Genomic DNA, 15,851 nt, shown 5'->3' on the forward strand with positions numbered 1-15,851 from the left:
TCTGTAACATAAAGATTGCAATTAAGGTCTACCTGTCTTGTTTCTCCCCATCACCAGACTTACAAATGCTCTATAACAACTGGCGACACCCGTTGTGAAGCTCAGATACACTACTCTCAGTCCTCTACATGATATCTAATTATGGGTCTGTAAATATTATTTTTCATGGTTTTCACTTGGTATGTTTAATGCAAACCACCCCATTAAACATCAGAGAAGAGCATCTAACATCCAATGATTGTGCACTGATTCTACTCATCAGCATTTGGTATCATTAACCGCATCATTCAAGAGGGTTGTGGAAATCTGCAGAACAGCCCAAACCTTGACCACTTCCTTCTAAAAATCCATGTTCAATGAATTAAACTAGACTTATTACTATCTGGATCTTTCAGCTGCACCTGGAGCACACCTATCCTGAGCTGTTGACAGTTTTCTTCTACAGTCACCTGGGCTCATAGACCTAACTCTCTAACACCATCTATTACATGTATGTGAGTAATGCCCAACACCACCCCTACCTGCTGGAGGGATCCGAGGTTAACACCAAGTAGAGATCTATGTGCTATATTGGTGAACCATAAATACAGCTTCCTTAGTGGTTAGAAGACTGAAATATTGCTGAGACCCAGTGAAAACTCCTCTTTCTTTTGGATAAGCTAATTAGCTGATACACTGAGTCAATAGACAGTACCTCAAAAGAAGGTAATCACACTGTGGTTACTATCTTGGTGCAACCTCTTATGGCACCATACATGAATTCAGTCACCAAAATGCCCCAAAGGCATTGTGTGAGCATCCTGTTTAGGTGATGAAGTTGAGGGGAGAATCCTCCTTTTACCACAGTCTTTTCACAAGATTGTCCTAAACCTTACTGTGACAGTTGCCTGCTTGGATTACTGTTGTGCTGCTTGCAGAGTACATAGAACTTCAAACAAAGTCATATCCATGTTCAATGAGTGTCAAGAACCACGCTGTCTGGCTCACTTTCATATTGTTGTACTCGGCCCCAATGGTATAGCCATAGCACTGAAAAACATTCCCTGGCTGTTGGTTAAAAAAATCAACTGCTTTTCAAAACTTTGCCACAGTACATAAGACTCCTGGCATGACAGCCTATCTGACCTATGGTTTCCGTCTTGGCCAACCAGCTCTAATGCTGGGATCGTCTTGACACCTCTCGCTATCTGAATGCCAAAATACAGATCATCATTTGGAATCAGATCACCCCCTTGTACATTTCCCTTCTGAAGGATCTGAAACTGATTTTCTGAAATCTTTGACCTCATTAAAGAGACCCCTTTTCCTGACATACTATTGATCTGATGTTGCCAAAATCTGAATTCACGCAGGACTAAGGATCCACATCTGCAACTCTCCCAAGATGATCGGTGTTAAAATCTGCCCTCCCTGTACCTTCACTCTGCATGTGCACAGACTGGTTGGGTCTTTTCATCTCCTAAAACATCAAGACCGTTCCAACTAGAACTCACAATATTTTCGTTGCAGGACCTTTAGTTTCTTGAACGTTCAAAGCATTTGAAACCTTCTTTTGGTACTGGCTAAAAAAAAGTCTCTCTTTGTTTTTAAATGTAACCTATACAGTCAAAACTACTTATGGTTTAATGCAGTTTATGATATTTCAGTTCCAGGTATGTCCAAAAAGCTTGTGTGTTTCCACTCCTGGACATCGAACCGACCTGTTTCAGAGAGACCCGCAGCACGTACTCATTACAGATTTCTTTGGGAGTGTTCGAAAAGTGGAACTTACTGTGGACACTATTACTCTGGATCCTAAATTAGAGCGCATAGAAAAAAGGTATTTGATCTTCTCGCATATAAAATGTTATTTTTGCTTGTACAGCATGCTAATCTGTGCAGCTAGTATTGCATTGTAAATGTATTGATGTAGTGCTTACTAACCCCGATGAAGCTTTGAAGCTCCTATGTTGAGGATATCAATGTAAATTAAAGAGATTAAAATATTGTGCAAGCGGGTGAGTGTATGCCGACAACTTATCCTTTTGGGGTTTGGCTACAGTGAGAAGGCTGTCACTTGCTTGATGCATTTTATTTACTCCTTTGCTTTGTTCCTTCATGATACATGCATCAATGCCTGCCTCTGTGGCGCAGCAGTGTTATCTGTAAAGTACGAACAGAAACCCTTAAAGGGTAGAGCGCAATAGTGTATGGGGAAGCCTTTTCCCACTGGGCATTCGTGCATCATGCAGGTGAACATCAATTACATACAAGCTATGGTTGAAATGCATAACAAGCATTTGCAATGCAATGGGTCTCGCATTTGCTCGAGTTAGAGATATTGGCGTTGTTAATTCCTAACTGGACTTTTCTTGCCACTTAAATTGAGAATGAAAAGTAAAACAGTTGGCATAAGTGAGCCAATTCAAAGTGCCATGGCCGCCATAAACGCGAAGGAGAAAAAGTTTGCTAGCAGTCAAACGTGTCTGCCCCTGTTACATAATTGCACGATTGCAGCCTGCAAGGCGGTAACAAAACCACCCCAAGTGCAAAGCATTTTCTAACGATAAAGGACTTTTGAAAGGCAGTGAAAATGATGGGCATGAGGTGGGCGTGGTTAAAAGTATATAATACTTACAACAGGTCAAAACACTTGCGCTCGACCTAAAAAGCATAGGGCGCTGTGATCCCGAGTGCAGTGGGGGTGGGGGGTCAGAGACGTGGCTAAAAAAAATGACAAATTATTTTGTAACCGTCTTGTTAGTCTCTTCTGGTAATTGCATAGAAAACAATGCGTACACCTTCAATAAAAAATAAATGCATACTGAACTAATGGGTGGGAAAGGCCTTTTTAACATTATGGAACCAAAGTTGGTTAATGCACGACTGAATCCTGGTTGGCACGGCGGTAGATAGTGACTTCTGTACACGTGGCCCCATCCTGTGATAGAACGCACTGTGAATATGTACGTTAATATTTTAAAATTGTTGCACACAATATAACATGGGTTACTCGAAATGCGCAAATAGATTTCATGTTTGAAATAAAGTAAATGCTTTCAAAATATATAATGTATTAATAGTACACTGACTGTACCTAGTGCAAACATGTTCTATGTGTCCATTTAAAGGTAAAGGACATACTCTAAAAGTCAGCTCGCAATTCCCATATATTACCTCTAAAAAAAAGAATACATAATTTTCCCCTCGAAGCTTCAAGTAACTCGATCAATTGAATCTTAAACTAGCTCCTAAGCAGCCCTTACATTTTCTAATTAACCAGTCACACACATTGACATTTCTTTCAGGTAGCCGGCGCCCCGACGATAAAGATTGTTTAATCCTCAGTTCTCTATCCCGTCCTACGCCTCACTACACAGGAGACCCTCTTTCCGTTTAACCGGAGATAAACCTCAGTGTCTTCGTTAACTCTCCAGGGACGGCTCTTGTGTAACAAAAAATATAGGAACTCGTTTTGGAAAATTAAAAAATGGGCAGCAACTCCATACATTCCGCTCACTACGAAGTAGTTAATTGTTACGATTAATGTATCCTTTGCGCTCATCTTTTTACTGACCCAGAGTAATCGCTGCGTAGTATCCATTTCACTGTTGATTCATAAATTCGTCCTGCGTCTCGAGCCATTCAGTTAAATACTTCTCTTTTAACGCTCTGCTGCCATCTTGTGTATGTTGCGATATTCGCATACAGTGTAGAACAGTTATTTTATCTGCATAAAAACATGAACGAAGCTAGAGAATTCAATACACCAGACATGTTAACTGAATTGAAGAGAAGTGATGAAAGTCGAGAGTAGTTGTTAGTAGACTTGCTTTGTCCATGAGACTGTTTATAATTTAGTTTGATAATCTTCTGTAGCCTCGTATGCTGGGTGGCATTCTGGTACAGCCACACAGATCAGTGTCCTATAGCAAATACAACAAGTATTTGCAATGCAATATGTCTCGCATTTGTGAGAGCTAGAGCTATTGGCGTTGTAAATGACAATGGCCCTCATTATTGCCAGGGCTGCTGTGGCGGTCTCTCCACCGCGGAACCGGCGGTGCAGACTGCCATATTACGACCGCTGCAGTTTAGCCACTGCCAAACCACAGCGTCCCCGCCCATCCTGCCTATTTACTGCGGTCTGCCGGGCTTGAGGTTTCCACCTGCAGCCCTGCGGGAGTCGGATAACCTCCGAGGATATTCCGACTAGTGACACAGCCAGCATTTTCCTAGCGGTCTCCCCGCCACAAAATGCTGGCGGAAAGGTATCCTGACAACAGGAACTTGCATTCTCATCGCTGGGATGCCCCCCCCCCCAACCACCTCTGCATGCACCCCCCCCCCACACACACAACACTCACGCGCATACATACGCATACACTCACCATATACACATACAAACATACACGCACCTGCAAGCCCTCACTCCCATCCCCCTTACTCCTTACACGTTCACCCATGCACACACACACCCACCCCCATCCACATGCATATATACAAACACGCACACAAACACACACACAATCACTCCCCCACCTTACATTCATGACATGCAGACACACCCACACACCCATCGTGCACAACACTTACCTTGTCTGACGAGGTGCTCCTCCATGAGTGAACAGGATCCAGCGCTCCCACCGCCATGCCAGGAAAAGACCGCCACCCAGAATCACTGGTTGTAATTCTGTGGGCGGTCTTTTTATGGCGTGGCTGTGTCGGCAGTGGAACCGGCTCAGCGCTGCTGATCGCCATAGTGAATGCCACCGGATTTGCGACTGCTGGCATTGCGGGTATTTGGTGGCCGTCATAATATGGCTGTCGGAAGACCGCAAGCACTGGCGGTCGTCCGGCGGCTGCAGCAGTCTTGGGAAAAGACCGCCGCAGTCAAAATGAGGGCCAATGTCTTATCTTTTATCTATGTGTTTTGGTTTGAAGCATAGTGGATGTATGTAGTGTAGAGTGGAATTATGTGAGTTGTATTGGAATTGTGTGGGGTGAAATTGTGTGGTGTTGAATGTATTTATGTAGTGGGATTATGTGGCATGGTGAATAGATGGGGCTTGAGAGCTGCATAGACTAGATAGAAAGGAAGAAAGAGAAGGATAGGTAGTTTGTTTAGGAAGAGGTGGATGAACTTGAGACAGAGGAGCAGAAAGAGTGTATTTAGCCAGAGCTATTGGCTTTGCCAATGTCTTTAAGCTATGCTGTTGAGCATTGTGGCTGCTGTGCAGCATGATGAAAAGTTATATTAGGTGATAAAAGAATTGTGTGGTTAATTTCTGTAACTAACAATACATAGTCCAAATTGTTCTCTTGCTAAATCTTCACTCGAAAGGTCACACACACAAATAGCAAAACAGCGCTGTGCAACTCTCCACAGCAAAACATGAAAAACTGAAACCAGAGAGTTTCCTATTTAGCAGTACTAGTGTGCAAGTAACAGGCAGTTGTAGTACACTAACATTGCACTTGTTTACTCAGTAGTCCTTTGTGGTTGGATACATAAATATTTAACAATAATCAACTATGGTCCTTTAGCACAACATGTGAAAAAAACCGCAACCGTGACATGTCCAGGTAGTGTAGTTACAGCTAAGAGACAAATACTAACCGCAAGATCCATAAAAGCAGTCTCGCAGGACCTGATCATTACCAACTGGAAGGCTTTGCCCTGCCCTCTGAGAGGCCTTTAGTGATACCAGCCACGCCAAATCTCACGTTTGGAGAGAAGGTGATGTGGTATGGATCCTGAAGGAAGTCCCCATCTGCAGGTTAGTCATTGACCGCATTCGTAGCCCCAGGCAGCGGCAGGGAATCGGGGCTGGAGGTTAGAAGAGTAGAGAACAGAATGTCCAGTTGGCAGCTCAAGAGGTTGAGCCCTATGCACACAATGTGCGATCAATAAAGGCACGAGTAACAACCAAAGGCTCAACCAGTATGAAGAACTGAGATCCTCAGACACAGGGACAGGAAGGGACGCCGAGAAAGCGTAGAAAGTGACGCACCAAACAATGATGTATGGTCTGGGTGACTAGCGGAAGTAAACTTAGCTATGGAACTTGCTGCGGAGAGGAGTCCGGTCAGACTAAACCTGCCCATGGGAAAGCCATTGTGCCAACAGAGACCCAATTCACAGAGTTCCCAGTGGCCCTGCCACAAAGGAATCACACAAAATATATGTGGCCTAAGGCCAGAGCAGCTGACTTTAGAACTGTGGAACCAGGTTTGAGTGCTGACATTAACTCAACATCCTGTGATTAGTAGCAAACCACATAATTGTCCTGTTATTAAAAAAATGAATCTAAACTTGTGTAATGTCATTGGGTGCTCTTGCAAAGAGCTCTAATGTTCTGCCAAAAAAACATAAGACAAAAAAACCCTGATGAGGGAGCAGCGGAAGGGTGAAAGAAATAGTACCTCAGTCACATCTGGAGCAGCAGACGGTCACTAAATAAGTTAAATTAATCAGTGCTCGGTCCCTGCTCCACAGACAGGATCAGAAATGATGCCAGACCTGAAGTGGACAAATTGCAAGGCTGTATAGAAGAGATCCACGCAAGACAACAAATGGTGAGCACCAGGTGGGTTCCTAGCCCTTTTCTAACTACAACAGCATCTCCAAGCGATACACATGGGCTAGCACATGCTATACCAGGCTCGAACCTAATGACGAAAAAAAAATCATGTAATACCGTAATCACATTACACAACATAATTTGCCTTTTCTTGCCTCATAATTTATTCAACCTTGTTGCATAATTTTGCCCTCCCCTGCCACATAATTCCAGTGCCGCTGACCATAGAGGGCAAAACATTTGTTGGATGGTCATACAATGCATAATGTTTGCATACAAATGTAATAGATTTTTCAGGAATAATGAAGCTAGTTTGTAACACAACACATTGATATATTTATGTTGTTTGAACCTTAAGCAATATGCTACAATACTGAATCAACATGATTAAAGCATTAGCTTTGATTGCAGCAAATAGTTATATGTTCATACAAATTAATATAGTCAGCTGTGAAAACTATTTGCACTTGTTGTGGATATCTGCAGATTTGTTAACTGTCATTTGCAAACTCCAGGTGCTAACTCTTCACTCTGCCTGTCCAAAGTGCCAGTGCCACACTTCCAAGCTCTCCAGACTGCATTTGCAACATTGAGAACCAGAGATGCACAAACTAAACACTGTATGTGCGAGCTGCATGCTCATGACACCACACACAAAAGACCCTCCTAGGACACCTAACACCCTCAACCATTTCTTCAAAGCGCTGTTCAAAATATATAGCACTATTTGTTTTCCAGCATTGGGCATCTCTATGCTACTCCTTTCTCAGAAGGATGAAAGTTAAAATTGGCCATGCCAGAATTATAACCCTTTACTCAAGATGAGTGTTGTTTGCAGCAGACTCAGAATCCACTTTGCTGCCCTACCTGTCACTTGGACTAGACGTGCGTTGATGTATAATTCCAGTGCAGGGCATAATGCCCTTGTAAATCCAGTTTTCCCAACTTGCTGGGCACTCACACAATAGATATCATTCTTAGCTATTCTTAAAGGGCGCATGCTGCTTATTTCATCAACCGTGGGTGGATGAATAGCTAATGTATATATTGATATTTGGAGTTAGGGCCTGCCGCGAGCTTCTGATGTCAGCAGGTGCCATATTTTCTCCAGTTGCTTCCACAGCTGTCAGATTGTGTTTCCATGTACCTACTGCTGCAATTGTATTATTTATCCGCTGCGCAAGGATAAGTCCAAAACCCACATGTGACGGTGGGCCTCGTCCAAAGCGTTAGAGCTCAGAGAGACTTTAGATCAGCAGCCGAATCTCAGCAACAGAGTTTGAACACATCATGTAGTGCTGAACAAATAAATGTATCTCTTCATATCTTAGTCCCTTCAGCAACCACAAATTTGGCAGAACATGCGAGGGTTTACTTGGCAGTGTGCAAGAAAATTAATTCACTCACTGGTGGTCATCCTGGTTTTAGGAGCAGGTGCAAGACCTACTGAGCGGTGTTGCAAGCAGCAGTTACATCTGAAAGAATTATCATCATTACCTTTGTCCAGCTGTAATTTCACAATTCCGGAGCCATTAGTGGCAGCCCCTCCCAGAAGCAGGTCCACCCATTCTGAGGACATGTTGCTGGGCAGCAGGTGTGCGGGCAGCAGACCGAGCAAGTCCTCAGCCTCCCATGCAGTACATGCCTTTCAGTACCGAGGAGGAACGGTGGCCCCAGCCCCTGGTCTTTGAGGCTCACCTTTCACCCAGGAAGCCCCTCCCCGCATTTTTCTTCTTACCCAAGGCAGACATTGCTGCGCGGATAGCCAGTCACTGTTTTCCGCCACAAACAATTACCGAGGCAGGTTGGTGGGTCGACACACCTGCTGCTTACATATGTGCGTGCATCTGTGAGCATCATGCACGCCCTGGGCTGCTGTACTCCAGTCCGATTTGTTCAGCTATTGATCAGTGTGATGCTAAGATGAGTATTAGATACGTATTAAGTAAGACCTGTGCTACTAGCGTTAAGAGGTATACCGCCTTCAAAGGAGGATACTTTAAATATGCAATACTGTGCTTTCCGAAACATGAGCATCCGGCAACTTATTAAAGTCTGGCGAGTCGGCTAAAGGCGCACGAACAACTTTACAGTAAAGTGTAAATAATGTTAACAGGCAGCGGCAGGGGTAGGGTGGTATAAATAAGTACCTCAATCACATCGGGAGCAGCGGTCAATGAAGGATACTTTACATTTTCAATACTGTGTTTCCTGAAACATGAATCTGACAACTTATTAAAGTCCAACATGTCTGCTAAAGTAGAACAGACACTTTCAAGTAAAGAGTTGATAATGTCAGCAGGCAGCGGGAGGGGGAAGGTGGAAGAAAATAACGTCGGGAGCAGAGGACGGGCACTGATTGATTTAACTAGTGCACCGCGACAGGACCGGAAATGACGCCAGGCCTGAAGTGGAGAAATTACACGGCTGTAAAGAAGAGTGCCATGCAAGCCAACCAGTGGTGAGCGACAGGCGGGCTTCAAGCTTTTTCTAACTATAACAGTGCCTTGCAAGCAATAGCTATTGCAAGGCTCGACCCTAAAAATGGCTATTAGATACTTAAACTTTTGTAGAGATTTTCCTCCATGTCGTCAGCACAATTTTTAAAAGTAAAGAGAACAGGAAAGCTCTGGTTGAAGCAGGAATGTAGGTTCCTATGGTTGTTTTGCTAAATTAAAATTAAAATTCTTATGCTATGGAATTTCACACGTTTGCTCACAGTAAGGCCTTCTGTGGGTGATTTAGGAAATGGATCCAGCAGGGCATGTGCTTAAAGCGAACATCTTTTGAAAACGTATATTTGAAACGTTAAAGACCCAGAAGGTAAAGGACCGTGCTGTCTCCCCATCATGGCGGACACTGGCTGTAAAAATCCCAATGCTGTTCTTAGCAGTGGCACTTGGTAACAGCGACTTCTTAAATTGTACAAGACAGAACGTTACTGTAGCGGATTTAGCAACCAGGACTACGAGACAGACGTTTCGGCACACAACAGAAGGAAACTGTCATTCCCCCTCCTGAACCTGCCTCTCGCAACAGGTGTCATGTCATTTCCGTGGGAGAAGAGCAATACCCCAATATCCAGGACACCCCAAAATTTCATTTACCTTAAAAGGTTCCACCCTCTGTTAATCATGCACGAAAAAACACCCTCCCCAACATCAATTTAGCAGAGTAGCAAAATAAATCCTAAAGACCACTCAATGGAGTTCTAAGTCGGTGGGGGGGAGAGGGGAAGTTAAAGGGTTTCATTACAGACACTTTTTAAAAATCTAGCTTTACAGAGTACATGCCAGGAAGGCTCAAATACAAAGTCATACAGACAGTCAAAATCAGAAACATTCTATTTCCCCACTGGGCACTAAAATCATAACTAAATTGAGCAGTATCCCTAGTAGCATCCCCATTAGCATACGAACGTCTTATGGCTCTCCCTCAAACCAAGGGATTCTTACACACAAGTCTTACGTAGCAAATTCGGGGGAAAAAAGCATGTTCATCGAGGCATGATCACAAGCTACAACTTTATTGGCACATAAGAAAAATATTAGTAACACAAAAAAAATCCCGAAACCGGTCCCAGGATGCTTGTTTCCAGTCCAGGTAAGACCTGGCCTAGCAGTTCGGGCTGGACTGTTCCCATGGGGAACAGGGTCAAGACTGATTTGCATATGGCTGGGTCCGAACTGGAATGGCATGGGCAGCAAAAAAAACAATGGATTTAGGCCCAGATCACTGTACTGGGGGTCTTTTTAAAGCACAACCGTAAAAAATCTATTAAATGTGCATAAGGACCAGATGGAGGCGATTAATACGGGAGTAAGTGACAGAGCAACACCAGAATAGCATTCCTTTTATCCAAGATGGAGTTTTCATGTGTAAATGTGGCACAATGAAACACACTTCTATACTCATATTAAACTTGTTTCAACTATAATCTTATTAAATTAGCATTTTCGTATGGAATCTAAAAAAATGATCATTATTAGATTTCGACAAAAATATAGTACCAGAAAAAACGCTACTACACCTCCATTCTTTCAGATAGTCCCTGGTTTTCGGCTGGAGCGTATTTCTGTCTGTCTCTTCTTTTGAGGTGGACTTGTGCGTGCTTTAGAGTGACATCTTACTACATTGCTCAGCTAACCTTAAAGGGAAGCCAGGGATCTGCTTTATTAAAATGAACAGTAAATGGTTTTATGAATGGTCATCCCTTTGTCGCCTGCATTACCGGGGGTAAAAGTACATTCTGAATTTCAGTTTTGAGGTAAAAACTACATTATTTGTTTCAAACTAAGCCGTGTGACATATCTGCTTTAAAGACGCTGCTTAAGGTTGAGCACTACTTTTGATGTTGGTATGTTTACGATTCTACTCTTTACTCCATAGTTCTGCCTATATATTTTTTTTAGGAGAATCGTCACGAAAGAATATTCTGCTAACTTTTTTTTCTATTTATTTTACTGCTAAAGTCACTTGTACCTCTTTCCATTTAAGCACTTTCTTTAAAAGCTTTTCCACGTCAAATGCAGGTTCACGGCCTTCAATTTCCTCTGAGTGCCCCGGCAAATCTCATACTATTATTTTCCTGATGTTATTATTGACACTTAGTGTTCTTTTTAGTATCAATTTGTTCTGTTTAGATCTCTGTCCCTGTTGTGCTTAACTATTGCATCACCTTCAACAGGAGTCATTCAAGTCCAGTTGTGGGCAATGACATTTTCGTTTCAAAATCGCTTACTTTAGTTCTAGTGTTAAACGCCATTCTTTAACTACCATTGTTCGCCTTTTTTGTGCTCTACTTTCATTACGCCTTGAGACCTCATATTGTCTTCCTTTAATTGCTTCCAAAATGTCGGGGTGGGGGGAAGGGGGAGGGGCTGAATGAATCCTTTGTTGGCACAAGAGACCTTGTTTTGAAGGAAATTGTGGTGGTGGTGGTGGTAAATATTCACTTAGTTAACGTTACCACCCAGTGAAGTCGTAACCTCATTGACATTGGCACTGCATATTACTGGCAGCATCAGGGCTTTGCCTGAAGCAGAGCATGGTAACTAGATGTGCCAAAGGCAAGCTCATCTGCACCTGGCGCCAGGAACTCTGGTCCTCCACTGGCCCCCTCCTGTCGCTACTCTGCCTTGACCCTGAATGCCCACAACCCCGGCTGCCGCTCCCTATGCTGCTGCCTCTCCATACTACAAAACACCAAGGGAGCATCCTCCTGAGCTTTCTGCACGTTTTCATGCACATACCCACACCCAACACTCCCCTCAATGTGCACAGACGAATCCAACACAACCCTTTCTCACACAGTCCAGCAGTTATCCACATAACACTCAACACTTGTGCTTGGAGCTCTACACCCTCTCACTCACTAAGCACGCCACAAAGATCTGGGACCTGCTGTATGAAAATGCCCTGGATCTACTTTTACTCACAGAAATCTGTCTGAACCCCGAACCTGCACCTAACTTCGCCACAGTCGCCCCCCATCTACAAGATCTCCAGGCAGGACAGACTTCAGAGGCCTAGAAGTGGAATCACCATCATCCACAAGACCACCATTAGCTGCACCACCTCCATGTACACGTCATCCTCCAGCTTTGGACATCTATTGTTCAAGCTCCACGTCATAGCCAATTTCACACTAAGCAGCACTCTCGTCTACAGGCCACCTGGACCTCACACCATCTTCACCAACACCTGCACAGACTTCTTCACACCACTCACCCTTGAAGTTAGCAATTACATCCTACTTGGAGACTGAATTTTCACACTGGAAAATTACTCTGCCCCCAATTCTAAAGCACTCCACAAAGAAAAGACATTGAAGCCTAGGCCTCACCCATCAAATAAAGAGAACCGCCCACATCGCCAGACACCTTCTGAACCCTTTTTTCACTACCTTCTGCAACCTATGATTCAAAGACCCACACCAGTCTCCTGGACAGTCCACACCCTCATTAAGTTCAGCATCTCCGTCTTGGTCCAGTGCACACACAACACTGCCAGATCAGCCAACTAAAATTGAAGCAGTGTCACTGATAAGGACTGGAACACCGCTCTCAACACCAACCGAACACAGCAACAGCCCCCCCCAAAGCCATCAAAAATTTCAGCAATTGATTCACTTCCTGGCCCGACTTCATGGCCCCCTCAAACACAGCAATACAAGAAGATTTAGGCCCCAGACAATTTGGTACCCTGGGGAACTCAGACTGATGAAACTCCACTGCAAAAAACTGGAGCGCAACTGGAAAATTAGCCAGAACAATGCAAACAGGAGCACTATCAAATCTGCCTTGAGACCCTAACTTCAAATGATTCGGCCACCAAACTTGCTGTTCTGGAGGACCACATTGATGGCAACCCCAACAGAAGCAAAAAAGTTGTTGTGGGCGTGAAGGATTTCACCTTTCCAGCGACTGCCTCCAACTTGATCACCCCATTACAGGACCTCTGTAACAATCTCGCTTATTTCTTCAGAAATAAAATCACCCCCATTTACAGCAACTTCATCCACAACCGACCCAACAGACTTTGTAAAACACCTCCCATTCTTATCCATAAAACAGTGTTAACCATATGGTCCATTATCATCCCATTAGAAACAATCTCCACATTGGAGCCCATCCGCCTCATCGGACACCTGCCCTACCCACACCTACTCCATAGGAGTGCAACCCGTCAGTGCCATGCTCACACTTATTCTGAATGCCTACACCTCGTTTGCGACTTTCATAGAAACTTGGAAACACCCAACCATCCTCCCATTGCTGCAGCGTTTGGAATGGTCTACCACCTCATCCAACACCTACACAACATCAGAATCCAAGGATGCGCACTCCGATAGATCTGTTCCTTCCTGACTGGAAGTACCCAGTCAGTTAGAAATGCCTCACACACCTCTGAATGCACAAGAATCTTTTTTGAGCCCAACCCTCTTCCACGCAAATATGATCCCTCTATCAAGCATCATATGCTCTCAAGATATCGTCCTTTCCTACACTGACAACTTGCATCTTATCCATTCTCTTCCTCACAGACAGGACTCCTGGTACCCAGATCAACTTCAACGTCTGCATGACTGAAATTGCCCGCTGGATGAAGACCAGCTTTTTGAAACTGAACACCGACCAGAATGAAATCTTGATCTTCTGGAAGAGCACTTCACTGTGGGACTCCACCTGGTGGCCATCTGAGCTATGACGGGCACCCAGCCATGTGGGTAATCATCAACAGCAAACTTGACATGACTTCCCAAATCAGTGCCGTCACCACCTCATGCTTCCATACTTTGAAGATGCCAAACAAGGTTTTCAAATGGTTCCTAATGAGGAACCAGGAAATCATCACGCACACCCGCTTCACAAGCAAGCTGGACTGCAGGAACAACCTCTATGCCGGGATCAACAAAAAACTCACCTGAACACTGCAGACCATCCAGAACTTGGTGGCCCAGAATCCCTCTGAACCTCCCATGCCACACTCGCATCACATCACACCTGAAGGAGTGCCACTGGCTCCAAGTACACAAAAGAACACAATTGAAACTTACTCACACTTTAAAGGCACCACATAAAACTGGTGCAGCATACTTCAACAGTTGCATCTCTTTTTACTAACCTTCCAGACACCTCCCCTCATACAGGCTGCTACTTGCACATGTCTCACACATACAGAAACCCAGATCCAGCAGTCGAGGCTTCTCATTCATCACTCCTAAAGCGTGGAACAACCTTCTTCTACACTTAAGAGCCTTCTTCTCACGTCTTGAATACCTCAAGAAACTGAACACCTGACTTTTTGAGTAGTGCCACTTGGCCATAGTTAGTTAGAATAACACCTGCTTAGCTCCAATGTACCTTCCCTGCTGATAGTGTGCTCTACAAATCTGCATAGCATAACTGTCTGTTCGGGGAAGAATGCATCTAAAAGCTAGCAAGTGTAGAAGAGCCCCATATGGATCAGAGCGATTTACTTATGATCAGCAAATCTGTTTCAAAACAATCTGAGCCTCATCTAATGTAATCAGTGTCATGTAATTCACATATTATACATGCTTACAGGCCGGATGTTCATTGTTGACTAATTTAAGAGATTGAGTTGGGTTGTGAAAATATTTGACTCCAGTTTTGAAGTTAACCTTTAAAAGTGGAGTGTCAAATGGAGTGTACGCTATCCCCTACTGTCTCAAGGTTTTCCTGACTTTTCCAGTCTCTGAGAAGAAATTTGGGTAATAAATCATCACGGAATTTCACCTGTATCCCTCACCACAATCGGCCATCTAGTAACCATTTGTGTTAGAATCTCAGTGGCTACAGTATCACTTGTGGAGGACTACCACTACTTGACAGCTGCTGGCCAAGTGTCTACACACTCTAGGGCTATGTCGTTCATAAACTGCTTCTTAATAAACTACTCAAGGGATCCTTTCATCTTGGTACCGCCCAGGAGGACACAGAGTGTTGTCATGCCAAGAGCATCTCCTCCAAGTCCCTTATTTTATGTTTGCATCTCTCAACACCGGTCACCAGCCTCAAGATGTTCTCGATATTCATAGTGTTATCATTTTCCAGTCCTAAATCCGTTCTCTTAAGGACCAGAGTATACGTTTCACCTAATACATTTTGACTGTTCATCGTTTCTTCTGTTGTTCTGGTGCCTTCTAATGTAATTGACCCTAGACCTGCAATGAAGTTTGAAGTTGAGGCCAGATCTTCTAGGGTGGCTGCTGTTGGTTAGAGTCCAGACTTTGAGTATCCTGCCAATATCCCCCCCTTTTCAAAACTGGCTTAGAAAGTGTGCCCAGTTTAAGGCAGTCTAGATCTCTTTGAAGCCATAAGGGACAGTCTTCCATCGCATTCGATACAGATGCACTACTTCACTGTGAAGTTTTAGGTCCACGCACACCTACGTGCCTGTGAGAAATGTATACTCCTGTATGGGGTTGATTTAAATGTACATAGATAGAATAACAACTCCAGTTTGACAAAACTGCATGCCATAATTTATCCTTCTTTTCAGTTTACTTACTATCACAGTAACAGAAAATGTTCAGAACAAGGAAATATTGTTGAATAAAACAGACCAGACCTTTCTAAAACCACAACCTCTTTCTGTGTTCACGTTTTATAATATAATCATACCATTTCTAGTTGGGAAGAAGACTGAAGTTGTATTGGTCGGCAATCAACTCCATTTATGGGGTCGTCATTGTTGACCAAATGAACTGGGGTCGTTTCCTAATCCCAGCCAGGTGATTAAGGATTTGGTCTTCTGGCTCAA

General features: G+C 43.8%; 1 protein-coding gene across 1 annotated transcript in view; it reads left to right on the forward strand.

Annotated features, from left to right (window-relative positions):
* The window catches only part of PIGK (phosphatidylinositol glycan anchor biosynthesis class K), a 452,024-nt gene that overhangs the window by 240,039 nt on the left and 196,134 nt on the right, over positions 1 to 15,851 (forward strand). Inside the window, exon 9 of the mRNA XM_069232253.1 lies at positions 1,647 to 1,819. Within this exon, the coding sequence (XP_069088354.1) occupies positions 1,647 to 1,819 (173 nt within the window). The remainder of the gene's footprint in view (positions 1 to 1,646; positions 1,820 to 15,851) is intronic.

This window comes from Pleurodeles waltl, chromosome 4_2, assembly GCF_031143425.1.
Source record: "Pleurodeles waltl isolate 20211129_DDA chromosome 4_2, aPleWal1.hap1.20221129, whole genome shotgun sequence".
Lineage (NCBI taxonomy): Eukaryota > Metazoa > Chordata > Amphibia > Caudata > Salamandridae > Pleurodeles > Pleurodeles waltl.